Source organism: Sus scrofa, chromosome 16 (assembly GCF_054392235.1).
Source record: "Sus scrofa isolate SSC_HxYL_T2T_F1_AM1 chromosome 16, Sscrofa_HxYL_maternal_Yorkshire_Landrace_v2.0, whole genome shotgun sequence".
In the NCBI taxonomy this organism is placed as follows: domain Eukaryota; kingdom Metazoa; phylum Chordata; class Mammalia; order Artiodactyla; family Suidae; genus Sus; species Sus scrofa.
The window spans coordinates 38,127,279-38,147,239 of NC_139398.1; the positions used below are offsets into that span (position 1 = coordinate 38,127,279).

The 19,961-nt window shown below is 38.7% G+C and overlaps 1 protein-coding gene across 7 annotated transcripts in view; it reads right to left on the reverse strand.

The window, feature by feature from the left end:
* The window catches only part of PLCXD3 (phosphatidylinositol specific phospholipase C X domain containing 3), a 400,359-nt gene that overhangs the window by 61,029 nt on the left and 319,369 nt on the right, over positions 1 to 19,961 (reverse strand). For 4 of the 7 annotated variants that reach the window (XR_014831240.1, XM_085002205.1, XM_085002204.1 and 1 more), the window contains exon 3: positions 1,086 to 1,153. Coding sequence is in view for 6 of the 7 variants with exons in the window: in XM_085002205.1 (XP_084858331.1) it covers positions 1,087 to 1,153 (67 nt within the window). In the remaining variant the exon portion in view is untranslated. Of the gene's footprint in view, positions 1 to 1,085; positions 1,154 to 7,794; positions 14,116 to 19,961 lie in introns of those variants that run through there. The other 3 variants (XM_085002207.1, XM_085002206.1, XM_003133914.6) reach the window with 1 other exon arrangement.

The following is a 19,961-nucleotide window of genomic DNA, read 5'->3' on the forward strand; positions in this document are numbered from 1 at the left end:
CTCATGGATTTAAATCCTAACAACACTTGAATGATTACATCTTGGAACTTTCCCTTGAAATCCAAACACACATATGCAACTGTTTCCGTGGCATCTTCACTTGGAGTTTATGGGTTTATGGAACAAGTGTGTCCAAAACCGAATCCTTACCTACCCAAGTTTTCCCCTTTAGTTACTCTTTCATTGTTTGCCTCCTTTCAGCTCATATCAAATCAAATTTTCTTTGGAGTCAACCTTATGTTTTCTTTCCTTCTCACTCCATAACGTCCTGATCTATATATTGTTAAAATTCAGTCAGAATCCCTTGCATCTCTTTCATCTCTGCTGCTACTGGCTCATAACACCATCATCTACAGTGACGTGTAATGGGGGAGTTCTAAGAAAATGACACACTGGTTGATCAGAACATTTTTATAGTTACATAGCAATGTAACGTGATCCTATTTGGTGTCCAGGACTTGTATTTCTTTGTTGTATTGTCAGTATATAAGAAAATATATGTTCCAAATAGATTTTTACACACTAATAATTCAAATTTTATTTTTCAATATTTTTTTTGGGGGGTGGCCTAGGCATATGGAAGTTCCTGGGCCAGAGATCAAACCCTGCACCACAGCAGTGACCACAGTTATCTCTGTGTCCTCTCCTTTTCTTATAAGGGCACCATGACTGGATTAAGGTGGGCCCTATCTCCAGTTATGGTGTCCGTATAAGAGGAGAGGAGGGAGTTCCCGTCGTGGCTCAGTGACTAGGAACCATGAAGTTGCTGGTTCGATCCCTGGCCTTGCTCAGTGGGTTAAGGATCTGTCGTTGCTGTGGCTGTGGTGTAGGCCGGCGGCTACAGCTCCGATTAGACCCCTAACCTGGGAACCTCCATATGCCATGGGTGCAGCCCTAGAAAAGGCAAAAAAGACAAAAAAAAAGAAGAAGAAGAAGAAGAAGAAGAGAAGAGGACACAGAGATAAATATAGAGAAGGCATTGTGGACTAGGAACCAGAGACAGGCATGATTCACCCATTAGTCAAGGACTTCTGAGAATTTCCTACAACTACCAGGATCTAGGAAAGAAGCATGGAAGTTTTTACCTCAGAGCCTCTGTGAATTAACCAGCCTTGCTGATACCTTCAGTTCAGATTTCCAGCCTCCAGATGAACTGTGAAAAAATAGAATTCTGGTTAAAAAAATAAATAAATAAATAAACTTCTGGTTTATTAAGCCATCCTGTTAGTAAAGGAAGGTGTTGGTAATTACTGGTAAATAAGACAAAAAAATCACTTTTGCCTCGTGAGCTGCTAGTACTTTTTTTGATTTTTCAGTGTTAGCTTAAAAACTTATTTTTACGTGGTAATAGCCACTTGGAAGGGTCTTTCCTTCTTGAAACATCATAAGAAATTATGCCTGCTGAAATGGCAGCTAAAATTTGGAAATATAGCCTTGTGGAGGATCTAATTACATGCGAGCATCTAAGTTTTCAATTATTAATAAAAACTTTCAAGATGAGAAGTAAGCTACAGAAAATCCCATAGTGCTCCTAAATATTCACACACACACACCACTTTACTTTATCCACTGTCTTTTTTTTTTTTTTTTTTTTTTGCTTTTTTTAGGGCAGCACCTGAAGCATGTGGAAGTTCCCAGGCTATGGGTCCAACGGGAGCTACAGCTGCCAGCTCATGTCACAGCCACAGCAATGCCAGATCAGAACCACATCTGTGACCTACAACACAGCTCACGGCAACACCGGATCCTTAACCCATTGAGTGAGGCCAGGGATTGAACCTGCATCCTCATGGATTCTAGTTGGTTTCACCAACCACTGGGCCATGAAGGAAACTCCCTATCCACTGCCTTAATTCAAAAAATCTTTGTCTTAGGAATAAGGTCAATTTAATTTGGCCAGTGGTTTCAACTGTGGCCCCAAGGACTGAGCTAATGCCTTCTGGATCTCTTGTGATTAGCAGTGATTAGGAAGAAATGATTTGACATTACCGAGACTATAATTTTCTCCCAGTATAGAATTTATTTGACTATATTGCCATCATCTTCTGGAAATGGTCTCTTTCAGAATTGCCTGTCACTTCCCCCACAGTAAGAATTCAACATCTTATCCAGACTAAAGAGCACACCTACACCCCCCATATATCATACATCTTGAGATGTACAGTTTATACACTTTTACATTTTCCTTTTTCCTCTTCTTATATGAGTCATTGGCTTTATTTTTATATTCTCTGTGGTGCTTAAGCATATATGCCTTTTGAATGAAAATCTATTTTATGAATGTCTTAAAAAATACAGATTCTTAAAGTTTTCAGTTATGACATCTTAATTGCTTCTTGAATGGGAATAATACTTTACAACACACTATGTTATAGATAAGAGCCTGATATTTAAAAAATATTAATTAACAGATGACTCCAAGGAAAGCATCTGTGAAAATTTTCTCTAATATTTTTGCAACTTTTCTGTAAGTTTGTAATTATTTACAATAAGTTTTCTTTAAAAGACTCCAAAACAGGAGTTCCCATGGTGGCTCAGCGGGTTATGAACCTAGTATTCATGAGGATGTGAGTTTGATTTCCTACCTTGTTCGGTGGGTTAAGGATCTGGCACTGCCATGAGTGTGGTATAGGTCACAAGTGTGGCTTGAATCCTGAGTTGCTATGGCTGTGGTGCAGGCTGGCAGCTGCAGCTTTGATTTGACCCCTAGCCATGGAACTTCTGTATGCCTCAGGTGTGGCCCTAAAAAGAAAAAAGAAGACCCCAAAACATAAAAGCTGAAAATCTTCTTAACTTAGTTTTTACTTTCTCATCTTTGGAACTCAGAACTGAAGTCAAAGTGATCAAGGCTGATCTGATGAGTAGAGGAAGGCAGTGCCTCCTACAGGACATGATTTCAGGGTGGTGGAAAGGCGGTAAAGGACATCTGATTTGCACTTGAATAGAGCAACTTCTCCCATCTTCTAATTCAGAGCTTCAGCTTTCCCTGTAAATCATCATTTCCCCATTCTCTGTCCATCCTCATGTGTGTAGCACTTGACTGGGAGATTGACTTCAAGCCTATCTTAAACCAATGTGACTCTTTCCTTTTTTTTTTTTTTTTTTTTCAGTTGAAAATGACTGGGGACAAGAAATACTTTTTGGTCATCTTGACTCTGTGAAAAAGCCTTACTTAAATATAGTCAATGAAGAGGCAAGTAAAACTGAGAAATGGAGAAAATTTAAGCCTTAATGATAGTGTGTGAGGGCAGCAGACCTAGTTATTCCCGAAGATACTTTTTATTATTATTATTAAAGTATAGTTGATTTACAATGATTCATCAAGTTCTGTTTTACAACAAAGCAACCCAATCACATACATCCCCCTGTGCTGTACAGTAGGATCCCGTTGCCCATCCATTCCAGATGTAATATTTATATCCAAAGCTACTTCTTTCTCAGTTTCGATTACCCAGAAAAGTACCCTCCTCTCCTTTTTGGCTTAAATTTAGTTGGATTTCTATCACTTACAAACTGAGAAAGTGAAAAATAGTTTGGACTGGGAAAGTAAAATCTGCCTGGCCATTCATCAGGCTGGAATAACATGCATAGATAAAGCCAGGTCTGCAGAACTAACCCAAGAATACGCTGGAGTTTTAAAGTGTCACACTAACCCCCTTCTTGAGTGAGTATGGCTATTTGAAATTCTGTCAGTAAGAATGGGGAGTTCCTGTTGTGGCACAGTGGAAACAAACCCAACTAGCATCCATAGGGATGAAGGTTCGACCCATGGCCTTGCTAAATGAGTTGTGTGGGGATCCGGCGTTGATGCGGTTGTGGCATAGGCTGGCAGCTGTAACTCTGATTTGACCCCTAGCCTGGGAACTTCCATATGCTGAGTGCACAGCCCTAAAAAGAAAAAAAAAAGATTTCTGTCAGTAAAAATGAAATGTCCCACTCTTGCATGCAGGATCGAAGTCGCTTTAACAAAAGAAAGCAGCCTCAAACCACAACCTTCTGCAGCTGTCTTCACTCTGTAGGGCCAAAGGAAGCAGGACCAGGGGTCCGTTTGGCAGTCTAGACCTTTTATACAATCTTACTTTGCTATGAGCCTATCAAAAATAGGCCTAAATTTGTGTTTAAATTTCACCTACACTCCACCCCTGCACAGAACTCGGTGATAGCTCTCTGTTTTCCTTAGTTTGGTGAAACAATCCATGTCTAATCTTCTGTGTGGCCTCTCTCATTGCAGCTCTGTATAAACCTGAGTTCATGAGACCAGTAGCTTTAGGTGGACTAGGCTTGATTTTCTTCTTTCCTATAATAATTCCTTCACTCAAATTGTCTGTTTTATAACCAAAGATGTGGTCATTAACTCTTCTCCCAAAGTAAATCTCTTAGAGAAGAGTCAAGACTTAGCAACTGTTCTAAAGCTGGACTCCAGAGCCTGGCTACTCAGAGGAGGTTGTCTATTTTAGCATCATTTGGGAGCTTGTTTGAAAGGCAGAAGCTAGGGCCCCCATCCCTTTTTCTTGAATCAGAATCTGTATTTTATTAAGATTCTGGTCATTGTTTGCACAGTAAATCTTGCGAAATGCAGCTCGAGGGAGTCCTAGGAATTTCCACAGGATTCCCCAGGAAAACTGGTAGAAGGGAGCACAGGGCCATTGGCCTTTTCCTTATAAAAATCATCTGTCATATACCATTTTGTGAGTTTCACTTTTCTGTAAATGCTTCTTTAAGGTAAAAACAAAAAATCAAAACCCACTATTTTAAGTTCTATTAATACTTCACTTTGCATAATGTCATCAGAATTGTTTGTGAGGGAGTACATTTTTTTCTGGGATAGATAGGGGAAGGAAGAATCCCAGTAATGAGGAGCTGGGAAGCTATACACAAAGTACCCTAACCCAGGTTTTCATTTGTAGATCTTATGGAGATGACGCTGGTCCCTTGAGGCCACTTGCATCTGGGGTCCTAGAATGAGTCTAAATAACAGAATTGGGAGGGTAGGTCTATCAGAGGCCAATTTGTATAAGAACTAAGGAAACCTCTAGGATAATTTCCTGAGAGATGGAGAACACAGGAAGATAAATGTGACAAAGAAAAAAGCCTTGGTCCTCAGCAGGGAAGTAGTTATTTTGAGAATAGCATGGTGATTGTCACTAAAATTAATTTCTGTCCCAAGCCCATGGTTGGAGGAGATATAGAGATAGATAGAGAGAGAGAGAGAGAGAAAGTAGAGTTGAATGAGTTTTTTGCCACTGATCTTTGGTAATCATCAGGACAAGAGAGCCCCTCTAGTAGAGCGTAGCATAAAGACAAAAACATTTCCTCAGCCATCTTCACTTGGCCATAGACCACTCACCCTTTGGCACATGGGGACTTTACCTCTGTAGTGATACTCCGTTGGGGGTAAGCAGTGTCAACTGGGTATACTGCTGGCTCTGGTGGAGAATGAGCAATGACTAGCAGGTGGGGATTTAAGATGAGATAGCAGCAGCAGCCAGTAGCCAGAAACCATGGAGTTTTACTCAACGCACAGAAAACATTTGAGTGAACCTACCTACAGAACAGAAATAGACTCATAGACATGGAGAACAGACTTGTGGTTGCCAAGGGGGAGGGAGAGGGCATGGGGTAGACTGGGAGTTTGGGGTTAGTAGGTGCAAACGATTACATTTAGAATGGATAAGCAATGAAGTCCTGCTGTACAGCACAGGGAACTCTATCCAATCACTTGCGATAGACCACGATGGAAGATAATATGAGGAAAAGAATATCTATATCTATATCTATCTAACTATATGTGTATGACTGGGTCAATTTGCTGTACAGCAGAAATTGACAGAAGCTTGTAAATCAACTATAAGAAAATTTAAAAATAAATAAATAAAAAAAGAAAACATCTGGGGATTCAGAAAAGTGTGGGGAAGGGGACAATCTCCCAAAGGGTGTGAGCAGAGCCCTTGTGTGGGAATGGGAGCCTGTGGAATTTCAGTTAATGTATTCATGCAACCCCTCTTGTATCTACAAGCAACTGAGGAATGGGAAAAATTAACAAGAGAGTTGTTGAAGCTCAAAATATAATCCCCTTCTGTACCCTTTCTCAGCTCCTTTTAAATAGATGCATCATAACACAAGTTCCCCTGGGTGAATATTCTTCACAAAGATTTAGAGTTGACTTTACAGCTCAGAGAAAAGATCTGAGTGTTTGAAGAGAAACTACCATGCAGTGCAGTTTCCTCTCAAGTCTTCCAAAATTGTCAGTTTTTCTCCAAGGAATACAAGACGTGAAGGATACTGCCTGGTGATTTTTGAACCCTCATCACCATCCAGCAGTGCTCCAAATGTGCACAGCCCTATTGAGCACTTGTCTGCCATTGGATTGGGTCATAACAAGTCATGATTTCATTTCATTGTTTCCAAACATGTTTTAATAACTACTATGCCCTGGGAATACAAAAATAGCAAAGATGTGCCTCTTACCTTCAAAGCTTAAATCAAAGATTCATAACCTTTTAGTCCAATGGGAAAAGATTTATTGGTTCTAAATGAGGATTTTCTGCCTTTTCTCTATGAAGTAGAAACCAGTCTACAGGCATTTTTTTCTCCCTGCATAATGAAAGAGTGAAATTTAATGGTAGCTGAGCAGTTGTGTTGAGGCAAAAGATTTTTTCTTCATTATTTCTCAGGTCAAGGAGACCCTAGGAGGTCAAGCTTACATGTTCCTCTGAGGGTCAAAGTGTAAGTGGAGGATAAACATTCTGCCAAGGAAAGCTTGGAGCTGCCAGCACTGGAATTCTCTACTGCCCCCCTCTACTCCTCACTCAGGGTGCAAAGTCCCACTTTATACAGTTTAACGTGGTTTTAATGTTGTTCACCTTTGCCTAAAGCTCCATATGATTCCAGGAATATTTCTATCCACAGGACCAAAAGATGAGTATGGTAGAAGATGACTAGTTACATTTAGGTTCACGTTTTGCCACTTAATTCCAGCGCAGCTATTGTTACAGCTTATTACAACAGGTTTATACTGAACCATGTGTTGAATGCCCATGCTGAAATTGGCCATCAAGCCACAGTATTACTTTCCACTAAGAAAGCACTATTTCCTCTAATTCCAGATGATATTTGTACTCCTTTGACCTGGGAAGGATCATCTTTACCCTGTGCACAGGAGATACTTCTTTATTTTATGGGGTCTGCTTTCCTTTATGAAGTCAGCCTCTCCTACCAAGAAAGAGCAGTTTCATCTGAAGTTCTGGAGATGAATTTGCCAGTGTACATAACAAGCAGAGACTTTGGGGGGATCTATATTCAAGTTCAACTTCAAAAACAATCACATTTTTTGGCTGGGTTTTTATAATACTATTACCATGCTTAAATTTTGTTTTAAGACCAATTTGAACCCAACATGAAGAGTTTATTTGGTGAAATACATTTTCACTTCTAAAATGATATTTCACGCATCAGACATAGCGGAGGTTCAGCAAAAGTATATTTCACCTTAAGCTTTTAAGATGGTGTTTTATAATATTACTGTATTAACATAGCTATATTGATACTGTCCTTTCTTGTGGCAACATTAGAAGCTAAAAGCGCCAAACTTCAGAGATATCTAACTTTGATGTACTGGAAGCACTCATGGCTTTGCCTTTATCAGTGGAGTATATATTCTTTCACAAAGGAAATCCTAATATTGTGATTCACATTTTTAAAAAGAACAATATTTTCTGTTGCTCTGAGTCATGTCTTGTTTGAGAGATCCACTTTGAGGCTATAATGCAGCATTGATAAATATGAAACAAAAAATTAAGATAACTGATATCAGGACTTTATTAGGCTTTTCACTGGATACAAAGAAACAGAAACTTTTTTTTACATTAAGAACACAACCTTATCAAAAAAAATTCACATTTGCTAAACAGAACTGTAGGCATGTTTTTTTTTGTTTGTTTGTTTGTTTTAACGCCACGTTTATTAAAGTATCAATGACCAGATCCTAAAAAGAGAAGGCACAGATCTGTCTCCTTCTGGTGAATTTCTGGTATCTCATGAAGGAAATGTCACCAGCTAGGCAAATTCCCATCTTTTAGACATGAAGCGAATCAACACAGGGGCCATGAGATGGAAATGATAACGTTAAGGGATTTGGGTCTTCTTATCACTTACACAAATTTCAAGAGAGGATGTAGCTACCAACATGTTTTGAAAGTCCATCCACATTCAGACTCTGCCAGGGGTTCACTGTTAGATACAACAGTATTTGAAAACTCTGTTTTAGGAATTTTGACATGGTTCTATTCTTTGCAGATTCTTCTGGAAACTGGACTTTGATCTCACTGTTCTTACTCTGGGACGTCTTGGATTTCCAACTTGGCAGAAAAAGTGCTGGTTGTTTTCATCTGTTTTGGTGAGTCTGTTTCTGTCAGGTGCTAGCTTAATTGGGAGGAACTACATCCTATCTCCCACCTGCTGCCCAGCCTCCACTCAGTCTCCTGAGTAAGTACAACTGAGCTGTATTTATATCTCAAACTCTTCTCTCTTCCTCCAGCAGGCAGTCGAGAGAGTCCCTTTTTATGTCAAATTTTCTACAATTCCAGAGATGACTGGTTCTAATCTGATAAAACTAATTTGTGGGGAGGTGTTGATGAGAAGAGTAATGGATTAGTTACCTCTCTGGGAGAAAAAGATAATATATTTTTAAGGAGGTCCTGGTGTGAGTTAAAACATGGGACTACTTACCAGGACCTTTTATAATGTGTGGGTGTGTTTCTGGTTTTCCCAACTATTTTGAAATGTTACCTAAGGGATTTATGGCGGGGAGAAAGACTCTAGACCTTACAATAGGCCAGTGAATGTGGCATTAATCTTATACAGTTTCTTGCCTGATTATCTGGGCTATGTTTGACTTGGCCTTCATAATGCATTTGTGGGAGTTGACATGAATCCTCCTGCAGATCCTTAAATCAGTGATTCATTTTCTATTACTAAACTACACGTAGGCAGAGAGCAAAACTTTAAGAGCGTTGTATCCTGCTTTATGCTAAGGGAACCATATTGGTGCCACCTAATGTTGATGGGTCTTGAGTTACTCTCACAGAGCCAAGACAGTTCATCGTACTTGAGAAGATCCAGTTTTTTAGGAGTAATGGTTTGGAGAAACAATTTTGTATGGAAAACTTTTCCTTACAAGCAAAATGGGTTCCATGTTCAGAAGAACAACTTTAGAAGTGCACTGGTTCTCTTGTTGATGAAAATCAATCTGAATTTAATTTCTTTGCATGTTGATGACATTAATAAAGTTAATTGATGTTTGGAACTTAAAGAGCAGTAGATGTTCCACACACTGGACTATTTCCTTGTGGGAACTCAAAGAAAGATGAAAGCAAGCACATTCTTCATGTGATTTTTTTAAAAGACCATTTTAAACAAAAACATAATTTCTTTTTAAATTTAAATCTCTAATTGCAACAATAACAAAAATGCCAATGAATTAAGGCTGGTCATAATGTGCCCTTTTTCTTTAGGATGTTTGATTTTGTATAAGATACAGTATACTCACACACACATACCACATACAAGCACGTACTTCTGAATCATACAAGTGCACATTTAGAACTAATACCTACAAAAAAAGTGTCACAAATGAAATACAAATTGCACAATTTTCAACAGACTCAATCAACATATTTTACAAAGTCTGCAGAACATTTTATCGTCATTAGGAAAAGAAACAATTTAGAGCATTATTTAAAAATGTATGTAACACAGGAGCCACCAGTAAGTTATGGCAAGTACAGCATTTACACCATTGTGTCACTGAAATCTAGCTGAAAAGACTAAAGTGCTGTAAAACAAATTACTTTTAAAAACCTTGTGTAGCATATCCTGAGGGATACTAGCATTATTTTCTATTAGCAATTCAAAACACGAACACTCTACCTATGGAGCTTTCATTTAGATGAGCAACCAAAGGTTAGAAGATTGTGTCATTGGATCATTAAAATAGTAGAACTGAAAAACTCACAAAAACAGACATTTCCTGAGACTTCCAACTTTCCAGTCTGGAATCTGAACAGGGGAGATCCTGAATGGGTAACCTTGGCTAAGACATGTCAGAACCTCAAAGAACTTAATGTTAAGCCAAGCTATGGTGTTTGATTGTTTGTGATTTCTATTTAAGTCTGTCTTTGATTCTCCAGCTTGAAGTGTAATCGACAACGCAGACTATTACTGCCAGGCATTTCTTATTCATGACAGTCTCATTTTTTCATTGGTTTTCTACTGGTTTTTCGCATCTTAAATATTTAAATATTTGAATTATATCTGTGCCTACTTACATAGGAGATATTGATGTTAAGAGTTAAAATGGCAATAGAATAATGTCGAGTAATTTGAGTGGAGTTTCAGCTTGAATAATGTGTGAGTGAGATGTGCATGTCATGTGTGTGTGTTTACATGTGTGTACACACTCAGGTGTGTGTGTACATACCAAACCCTTTATGCTCTAATACATTCACTATTAGATGGCGCTCCATGAAAACTGAGTTTTCCCAGTATGGCTGAAAGTGAATATTGAGGTCATCATATAAAATATCCTAAGGCTTCTAAAATATGCCTCCTCATTCTCTGCATTCAAATGATTGTGTAGTAATAAGGGAGACATACAGGATAACGGCAGGAGTATTCGCCATATTGGTCCTTCAAAATTACAGACAGGAAAGCAAAGACAGATGATACTCTTGGCATATTTTCCCTCATCTCATCCACCCACTCCTTTGATTTCCTGCTGTAGATTGGGTAAAGGTTGGATTGCGTTTCTGTTTTTTTGCCTTACAGGACTTGTGATGGAAAAGTCTGAAGAAATAAGTAAAACAAAAGTGCACCAACATGTATCTCCTACCACTGGGCCGGGCGAGGGGGCGGGAGCGATCTATTTGTAGCCCTTGTGCTCTAACTCTCTGGAAATACAATGCCCAGCTAAGACAGAGAAGCTTAGGCTGAGGGTAAGCTCTGATTGCATACCACTTGTCCTCACCCTCATCTCTCTATTTAAGACCCACAGCCTGCTCCCTAAGAGTGTTACAGGGCAGAGCCAATGGACAGAGACAGCCATAGGCATCTTCTTTACATTTCCCTTTCAAAGGAATCTCTCTTAGTGAACTCTTCCTCTAGCTGGAGGACCCATGGTTTATGTGGCCATCCCTCCTTTAGAAATTAAGGCAAGTCCATTTATTTCCAGTGCCTGCTACATAGGTACTGCATATCCACATGGAAACCAAACATTGGCTTGGAAGTATCTTTTGTCAAACAAGGTCTCTATGTGTATATCATTAATAGCAATTAAAAGCTTTCTCCAATTGAGAAACTGCACAGTTAGGCTAAATGCTTCAGCATGTTTGTTTTTTCCAGCACCCAAATGACAAATATGATGAAGCTAATTCTAAGCAAACATTATAAGAAAGCATCTAAGTTCAAGAAAATACAACATAGTTACCTCTGTATTTTATTCATTTTTCATCAATATGTTGAAAGATTTGTTTACTCATGTATTTATAAGTTAAATCCTGTGTCATTGCAAGTGTGCTTGGCTAAAGATCCTCCTGAGGGATGAATAATGAATAGTCAGGAAAAAACTTGCCCAAGAAAGTAACTTTACAGGACATACATTTCAATAATCTATATAGTTCTTTAAAAAGGATTCATATTCAATTGCACATAAAGAGCAGGTGAAAGAGAACGGTGACAAAATGCAAGGGGAGGGAAAGCAGAAAGAAAACCATATCTGTATGTAATTAAGTCTTAAGATAGCATATTTTTACAAAAATATTTAAATATGATCAGCTACTCTACTTTCAAAGATCTCATCAACTCTTTTTCATACATTGTGAAGTATTTTGGTCTTCAGTTATTTAGTACTATCAACATTTTCATTTGAAAAGAAGACTTGTCACTGTGTCTGTCCCTGACTATGGATATTTGTGTGTATTTGTGTGTCTGCCTGAACAGAAGCAGGTGTATATTGGTATAATGCGTCTGAAGAGACAGATACACACAATTGGAATGTAGAACATACCTGCATGCTACTGGATCACCACACATAACTACAGCCTTTTCATAAACGTTCTCTTTAGTGTAAATAATTTCTCTTCCTCCCCCAGTTTCTAATAAATACTATATTCTGATAATGAGTATTTATAATCTTGTAATCAACTCTTGATTATTTACAATTTGGACATACATAACCATAGAATCACATCCTTCACCTAGGACTAAGAGAATAAATCGTATGTGGTATATTTAAATTAATTAAAAGCTGAAAGCATGCTTTTGTTTTTCTATGGCCCCACTTTACATGGATTGTGTTTTCTCAGGAAACTACTGAGATGTGATTATTTTAAACTTGAAATGGGGAGTTCCTGCTGTGGCACAGTGGGTTAAAGGATCTGGCATTGCTACAGTTGTGGTTTAGCTTGCAGCTATGGCTCAGATTCACTCTCTGGCCCGGGAACTTCCATATTCCATGGATGTGGCCATAAAAAAATTAAAAATACCCATGAAGATAAAATAATACATAATTGTAAGAATATCAGCAACAATAGATTTTTATAAATGACACACGGTATTCCTGTGAGGCATATAGGTAAGAGTAATCATGCTCTTTTAAGATTTTTTTAAAATGTGAAACAGAACAAAGACACCAAGGGGGAAGCAATGCCCAAAATTGCTTTACCATTTTTCTTCCTCATACATCTGAATTATCAATGGTGGATGGCAGACACCTTTTCCGTGAAACTTTGACCTCTGCCTCAAACTTGACCCCGGAGTAGGAAGGAACCAAAAGTTTTGGTCAGTGCCAGTTTTTAACAGGTCTGCCCAGATCACATGTATTTAAGATTCTCCTAAGGATGTTTCATGGATCCTTGAGAATTCATGGACATGACTTCAAAAACATTACCCTAATTCCTTCTGCCACCCTTCCTTTTTCTTCAACATCAAGTAAATCAAGTCAAAGTTTCTCAAAATACGTTCCTAAAAATCTGTGATTTAGAATCACGTATTTGCAAATCTCAATTTGGTAGGAAAGTTTGTGCAAACTTTCACTTTATCCCCTTCTTCCTTGTTTTCCAGTCAAGAAAATTGTTAGAAGAACTTTTGTAAGAGTTCAGAGTTTTCTGATTTTTAACACTCTTGCCATAATTTGTCATTTACTGGGCATTTGTGGGACAATGTATTTAAGAGATTTCTAAATTAAAATGACATCCATCTCCTTCCCTATCCCCATTTTTCACTATGGAGTTGGCACTAATAGTTCTTCCACAAAAGTTTTTACTCTATATTTATAGCTGCCTTAAGTAGAAATACTGTGAAACACTATTGTTTTCTATATATAACACAAAATTATGGATTATGGCCTCCACTATTACTGATGCAGAGAAGCTGATTTAATGCATGTTGTCCATGTCCAAAGGTTAGCAAGATTGCAGACTACAGAATATTTTACCTAGTCCCACAAAACAAGTAAATTTCAGTACAACAATGTAATATACGTTATGTTGGGCATTCAATTATTTTAAGTCCCACATAGCATCTGATTCAAAAGAGCGAGCAAGAGAGGGAGCAGAAAGTTTCATTTAGAGGATACAGTGTAGGAGCGCTAGGTTGAAATCAGAAACACAAGGGGGTAAACACTCATAAGTTACAAAGACTAATTCTGTAAAACAAAATTGGCTAGTCTTTCTTTTAAATCCCTAACACTAGAAGTAGGTTTTGCTCATCAAATGGGAAATGAAATATTTATAGTAAGGAAGAATATGATAATAATCACTGAAGAAATGTTTTCTCCCCTTTCCCACCCACTTTCAGCCCTTATTCCCTCAGAGACTCAGTGGAATAGGAAAATCAGTGTTTATAGATAATATGCCTAATACAGTGAGTCTTCTCTATCTTATTCAAGGACACTCCAAATGGTACTATCAAGTGTTGGCTTCCCCTTCATCAAATTCATAGTTGAGCTTTATGACAGTGCTGATGAAATCACCAAGTTCTACAAAATCGGCAGTGACAATATTGATGCCACTTTCTCCTGGCTTCTGCGTGCGGACCCACTGCATCATGGCAGGAAGAGCCCTGAAAAGGGAAAGAAAAAGGAGAAGTCACAGAAGGAAAGATTATTGTTCAAGCTCACAATTCCTAGAATTCCCTTTAGTTTTCTAACTTATTAACATAAATTCCCCAATTACAGATACAGAATGGAGATAAAGGCAGAATAGTAAATTCTTAATATCTGAAGAAACTCTGCAGGAGAAATACAGCTGTCTCTCAAATTCACAAGGGATTGGTTCCGGGAATCCCCACAGATACCAAAATCCCTGGATTGCTCAAGGCTCTTATACAAAATGGAGTAGTAACATCAGCCCTTCTTATCCTCACTTTCCACATCTGTGATTTCAACCAACTCAGGATCAATGTGCAGATATGGAACATGAGGATATGGAGCTATGACTACCATCACTATACTGGTCCATATAGGACTCCATCTTGGGGATCTCAGGTATGAGAATTTATAGTGAAACTTCTCCACTAAGAAAACTCCTGCCATGGCCCTAAAGGGGCAGCATGCCTAAATTTGGTAAAAGAAAGAGAAGAGTAATAAAAGATAAAGTTAGACCCACAGACTTTGAAAAATTTATGGTTACCAAAGGGGACAGGTGGCGAGGGGTGGGGGTGAGAGGTGGACTGGGGGTTTGGGATGGAAATGTTCTAAAATTAGGTTGTGATGATGTTGTACAACTGTAAGTATAATTTTAAAAACTGAATAAAATAAAAGAAGGAGAAAGATAAAGTTAGGGGAAGAATGAAGAGAAGAGGGTAGCTCCTATAGAGCACTGTAGGCTATTATGGGGTTCTGAGGTTTACTCTGAGTGAAATAGGGAATCTTTGGAAGACCTTCAGCAGAAGAGTGTTGTGATCTGGCTTAATTATAAACAATGATTCATTACCATGAGAGCATAGTGGAGAGTCTCCTAGCCTAGTCTACAAAGTCAGGGAAAACTTTTCAGAAAAGCACTCTCTAAATGTTGAGGGATTAAGATTTAGCTGGGTAAAGGTGGGATTTGGGGTGGAGGATGATGTAGTGCATTTTCAGACAGAGTAAACAGCATTTCCTCATTCACTGACAGAAGTACAGCATGTGCTTAGGAACAGGGCATGTAGACAGATCCAGGAGATGGTGGTAAAGATGCAATATCCTACAACAGCACATTGGAGAGAAACCGCTAAGACTTCAGGGTGCAGGGAGGGAGGCTGTCATGAGAAAGGGATACCTGAACTGCCGTCTGAGCGATGATAGTGCAATAACAAAGAAAGAACGAGGAAGTACATGTGGACACTAAATTCCTGGATGAGATGGAGAAGGAGGGGGAGAGAGAAGGGGAGGGGGGAAGAGAGAATGATGAAATTAAGAATCTCAAAGAAGGAAGTCTTAAAAACGTTGGAGAAATAAGGAGTTCTTGTTGTGGCTCACTGCTTAGTGAACCTGACTGGCATCCATGGGGATGAGGGTTCGATCCCTGGCCTTGCTCAGTGGGTTGAGGATCCAGCATTGCTGTGAGCTGTTGTGTAGGTCGTAGACGTGGCTTGGATCACGTGTTGCTACGGCTATGGTGTAGGCTGGCAGCTGCAGCTCCGATTTGATCCCTAGCCTGGGAATTTCCATATGCTGCAGGTGCAGCGCTGAAAAGACAAAGACCAAAAAAAAAAAAAAAAAAAATGTTGGAGAAATAAGAAAGAACCAGATAACAGAGGGCTTTCAGAAATATAGACCGATTGAAAGCTGTTAACCAGGAAAAGAATATGCTTAGATTTGTGATTCAGAGAGAATGGTTTGCCTTCAGTGTGAAGGCAATGAATGAATGAATGAATGGGAGCATCAGCTCTGACAATTAGAGAGCTGGGGAAGGAATCTAGAGCAGAGAGAGTGATAGCCTGCATTGCAGTGTAACTATTACATAGCAGCAATTGTTATATTTGAAAAGAATGAGGACACAGAACTACAGCATTGGATTGGTGTGGGATTGGATGTAAATGAAGAGAGAGAAAGAGGCCATGAATGATGTCTAGATTTCTGCTAGTATTCTGGCAGGTGAGTATCATCCAGTAATCCTGGAAAGATGGGACTGAAGGCTTTCTAGTGGATGTGCTAAGTTTAGTATGAGACATGCTGATTTTGAGGTGACTTTGGAACACATGAGCTGAGATCTCAATTGGTACCTAAGTACGGCTCTGGTATTTGGGACATAGAGCTGGTCAAGTGCCATCATATAGAAAGAATAATTAAAGCTATGAAAGTGGATAACATTACCTGGGAAGACTGTATAGAGAGGGGTGAGAAGAGAAAATTTGAATATCAGAAACATTAAAAGAATGGGTACAAATGTTGATTCAATCAAGTAGGATGAAAATCAGGAGCATTATAGTGTCATGAAAAAGAAGATGAAAGAAAACCAGGCTCCTTTTGGCTTGTGAGGCTGAAGCATGGAATGTAATATATTCCCCTTTTTCCACATCTCAGAAAGCATATATAGATGGGACTGGTTTGATCCATCCAGGCAAAACTGAATCAACTGTCTTGGACCACATTAATCCATGGGTAGTACCTTAAAAATTCTCATCCATATTTTTTAGCAAATATATTTGTTTGTTAGTATATATAGAGAGAGGAGAACCCAAGCACTTTTACAATAGCATAACATGGCTCGAAAAGGCCCAAGGCCAGAGAATAGACTGGAGAAAATTTGGTCTTCACAGCAACAGTTTCAGAAGAGAATTTTATCTTGAAGAATCTGGGTCTCTAGAGCACAGACTCAGGTGTATTCAGTTCATTAGAAAGACAGATGCTGTGGCAATGTGTGTGCAGCCACGCAGGTTTGAATTCCACTTTCTCCTCTAGACCTGCTGGAGCAGATGATGTATCTCTGTTGTGAATGCAGTAGCACCTTGGCATTTTAGAAAAGGCAGATACTCTTTGGAAAAAGTATCAGAACTGGTGCACTTCCTGGGAAGAATGGTTGTTTGGCAGACATACTCATCTTTAGAGGTGGAGAAGAGTGATGCTGAGGCCAGGGCTGATTCTGTATTAACTTTACTACGTAGCTGGTTTACCAGATCCCTAGGGTACATGATTATGGGAGGTTCCTGAGTAACCAAGTTCCCATCTTAGAATCATGATCATCACAGAAACAGCAACTCAGATGCTCTTTACTACTCTAAGATTGAAATTCCTGAGGCTGAATTTAGAATAGCTAATTCTTATCCTCTTAGAGAGATGCTAGAATATGAGTGCTCTTCTTTGTTTCTTTATAAACTAGATTGCTTTGAGGATTGATGAAATCTCGTTATAGAATAGCTTGTAGTCCTCAGGTGAAATATGAGTTTTACATTTAAAATGTCATTTCCCTGAGTCACGGCAATATTTCTATTTTTCTGTTCAGATACACTTTTCTAAAGTCTATATGACACCAAAGACAAAACACGCGATAATGCCAAGTTGAATCTCAAATACTCAGACAGACTTAAGTAGAATTATGTCAAACAAAAAGATTCAGGATACTGGATTAAAACTAGCAAATGCCACTGAAGCTACAGTAATTATTTAGAGTGGCCTTTTTAAAACTTTTTTCATTATTTCCCCCATATGGAGCCTCTTAAAATATTTTTTCCTAGTCACTCTCCTCCTGCATAAAAAGTTAATACTACAGACAGAGTGTGTATCTATTTATATACTATTTGTATATACCTGTGCTTTTTATGTCAAAAGAGTAAATTTTTTATTTGCTCTCCCAGGAATCAATTTCTGTATTTGTAATTAGAGTAAATTGAAAAGTCTATTCTGATGGTAATAAAATATTGTTTCCATGTAACAAATTATATAAGATAAACTGGTTAATCTTTAATTTTTAAAAATCACACATTCATTCATTAAACAAAGATATCTTGCACCATGTAGAAGACAGCATTCTAGATGAAGCTCTCTAGAACCATTTTGGGGTTCAGACCTTCCTTAACTCTCTCAGAGAAATGTTGCTACAGCCTTGCCCCTGACTCTCTTTTGGTGCCTTTTCTACACTATAGTCACAACAATCTTTCTCTCAGCTAAGTTCATCCTTCTCCATGAACAACCATAAAGTCCTTTCTCACCTACAAGATACACCTAGTTCTTGAGTCCTTCTAGACCTCTCTCTACCATCCACCACACCCACCTCTCTTCAGCCTCATCTGTTGCCACTTCCTACATCATTCTCTGATAATACTGAAATGCTTGTGTTTCCTCCCAAACACACCTGTAGTTTCATGGCTCAGACTGGCGTTTTTGTTTTTGTTTTGTTTCTTCTTTTTAGGGCTGCAAGTGTGGCACATGGGAGTTCCCAGGCTGGGGGCAGCTGCCGGTCTATGCCACTGTCATAGCAATGTGGGATTAGAACCATGCCTGCGACCTACCTATACCATGGCTCATGGCAACGCCAGACCCTTAACCCAATGAACAAGGCCAGGGATCAAACCTGCATCCTCATGGATGCTAGCTGGGTTCATAACCCACTGAGCCACAATGGGAATCCCAGTTTTGTTTATTTTTTATAGGATGTCTCTCTCTATGAAATACCCTTCCTTCTTCTAGTACCCTTCTTAGTCTAATTTCTGCTTGCCCTTCAAGACTGGGCCCAGGCATTGTCTCAGTCCCTCCTGTCCAAATCTGAGGCAAGAGCTCTTTTCTTGATGCTTTACACTCCTTCAGCACAGTTCTATCACTGTACGTTGCACATGGCATTCAGGTTATACATTTCCATGCCTAGTTCTATCAGTACCTGTGCACTTCTCAAAAAACAAAAATTATATCATAGTTTTCAATAGATCCTCTGTACCTGCCACAATATCTAGAACCCCAAAGGAAAACAGCACATCTATTTAACTCAAATGTTGAACTATAAATCCTGGTTGCAGCTGTCCCAAAGCTCAACAAGCAAAATGAGTATGAACCAATCATGACAATACAATATGGCATAACAGGCATGAGCATAGGATCCTGGGGGAGCATGTAGGTAAACTCATTTATTTCCTTGGCAGAAATTCTGAGGAAATTTAAGGAACACATCCCAAAACAGGTGACATTTGTGCTTGACCATTACTCTTTAGATAAAGAAGGAAGGCATTTCAAGAGAAGTTAACAGCACATCCAATAGAATTTGCACTGTATAATAGATCTCCAGAACTTACTTATCTTGTATAACAGTTAATCGTCACCTTCCCATTTATCCCTTTCCCCAGACCCTGATAAACATCATTCTATTCTCTCTTTCTGTGAATTTGAATATTTTCAATTCCGCATGTAAGTGAGATCACGTATTTATTTTTCTCTGTGTCTGGCTTATTTCACTTAACATAATGTCCTCCTAACAAAATGGTATTGTATACCGAGATGCACTAAGAGGGTAGATCCTATGTTAAATGCTCTTACCACACACACATAAAAATAATGAAACTGATAACAGGGCAGGAGGAAAATTTCGGAGGTGATGGCTAGGTTTATATCCTTGAGAGTGATGGTTTCATGTGTATATATTTACCTCCAAACTCACTGGGTTGTATATATTAAACATGTATACTTTAAATGTCAATCAGACCTCAATAAAGTTTTTTTTAAGCATATGTGCTTGAAAGAGATATTTTGATTAGGAAAGAGAAGGTGACCAGAGAGTGGCTGCCATGGAGGTGTGGGGACACTCAGGGGACTGACTGGAATAAAGGAGGAACAGGAAAGTGCTTGGCTGGATTGTTAAGGAACTCCTTTGACAAGCTGTGAAGGCTGAGCTTCCCTTTATATGTACTTAAAGGTTTGCCCTTGATTTTGTTCAAATAGGAGTTCATTGATTTTACCATACAAAGAAGAATCTAATATTAATTCCATACAAAGTCTACCA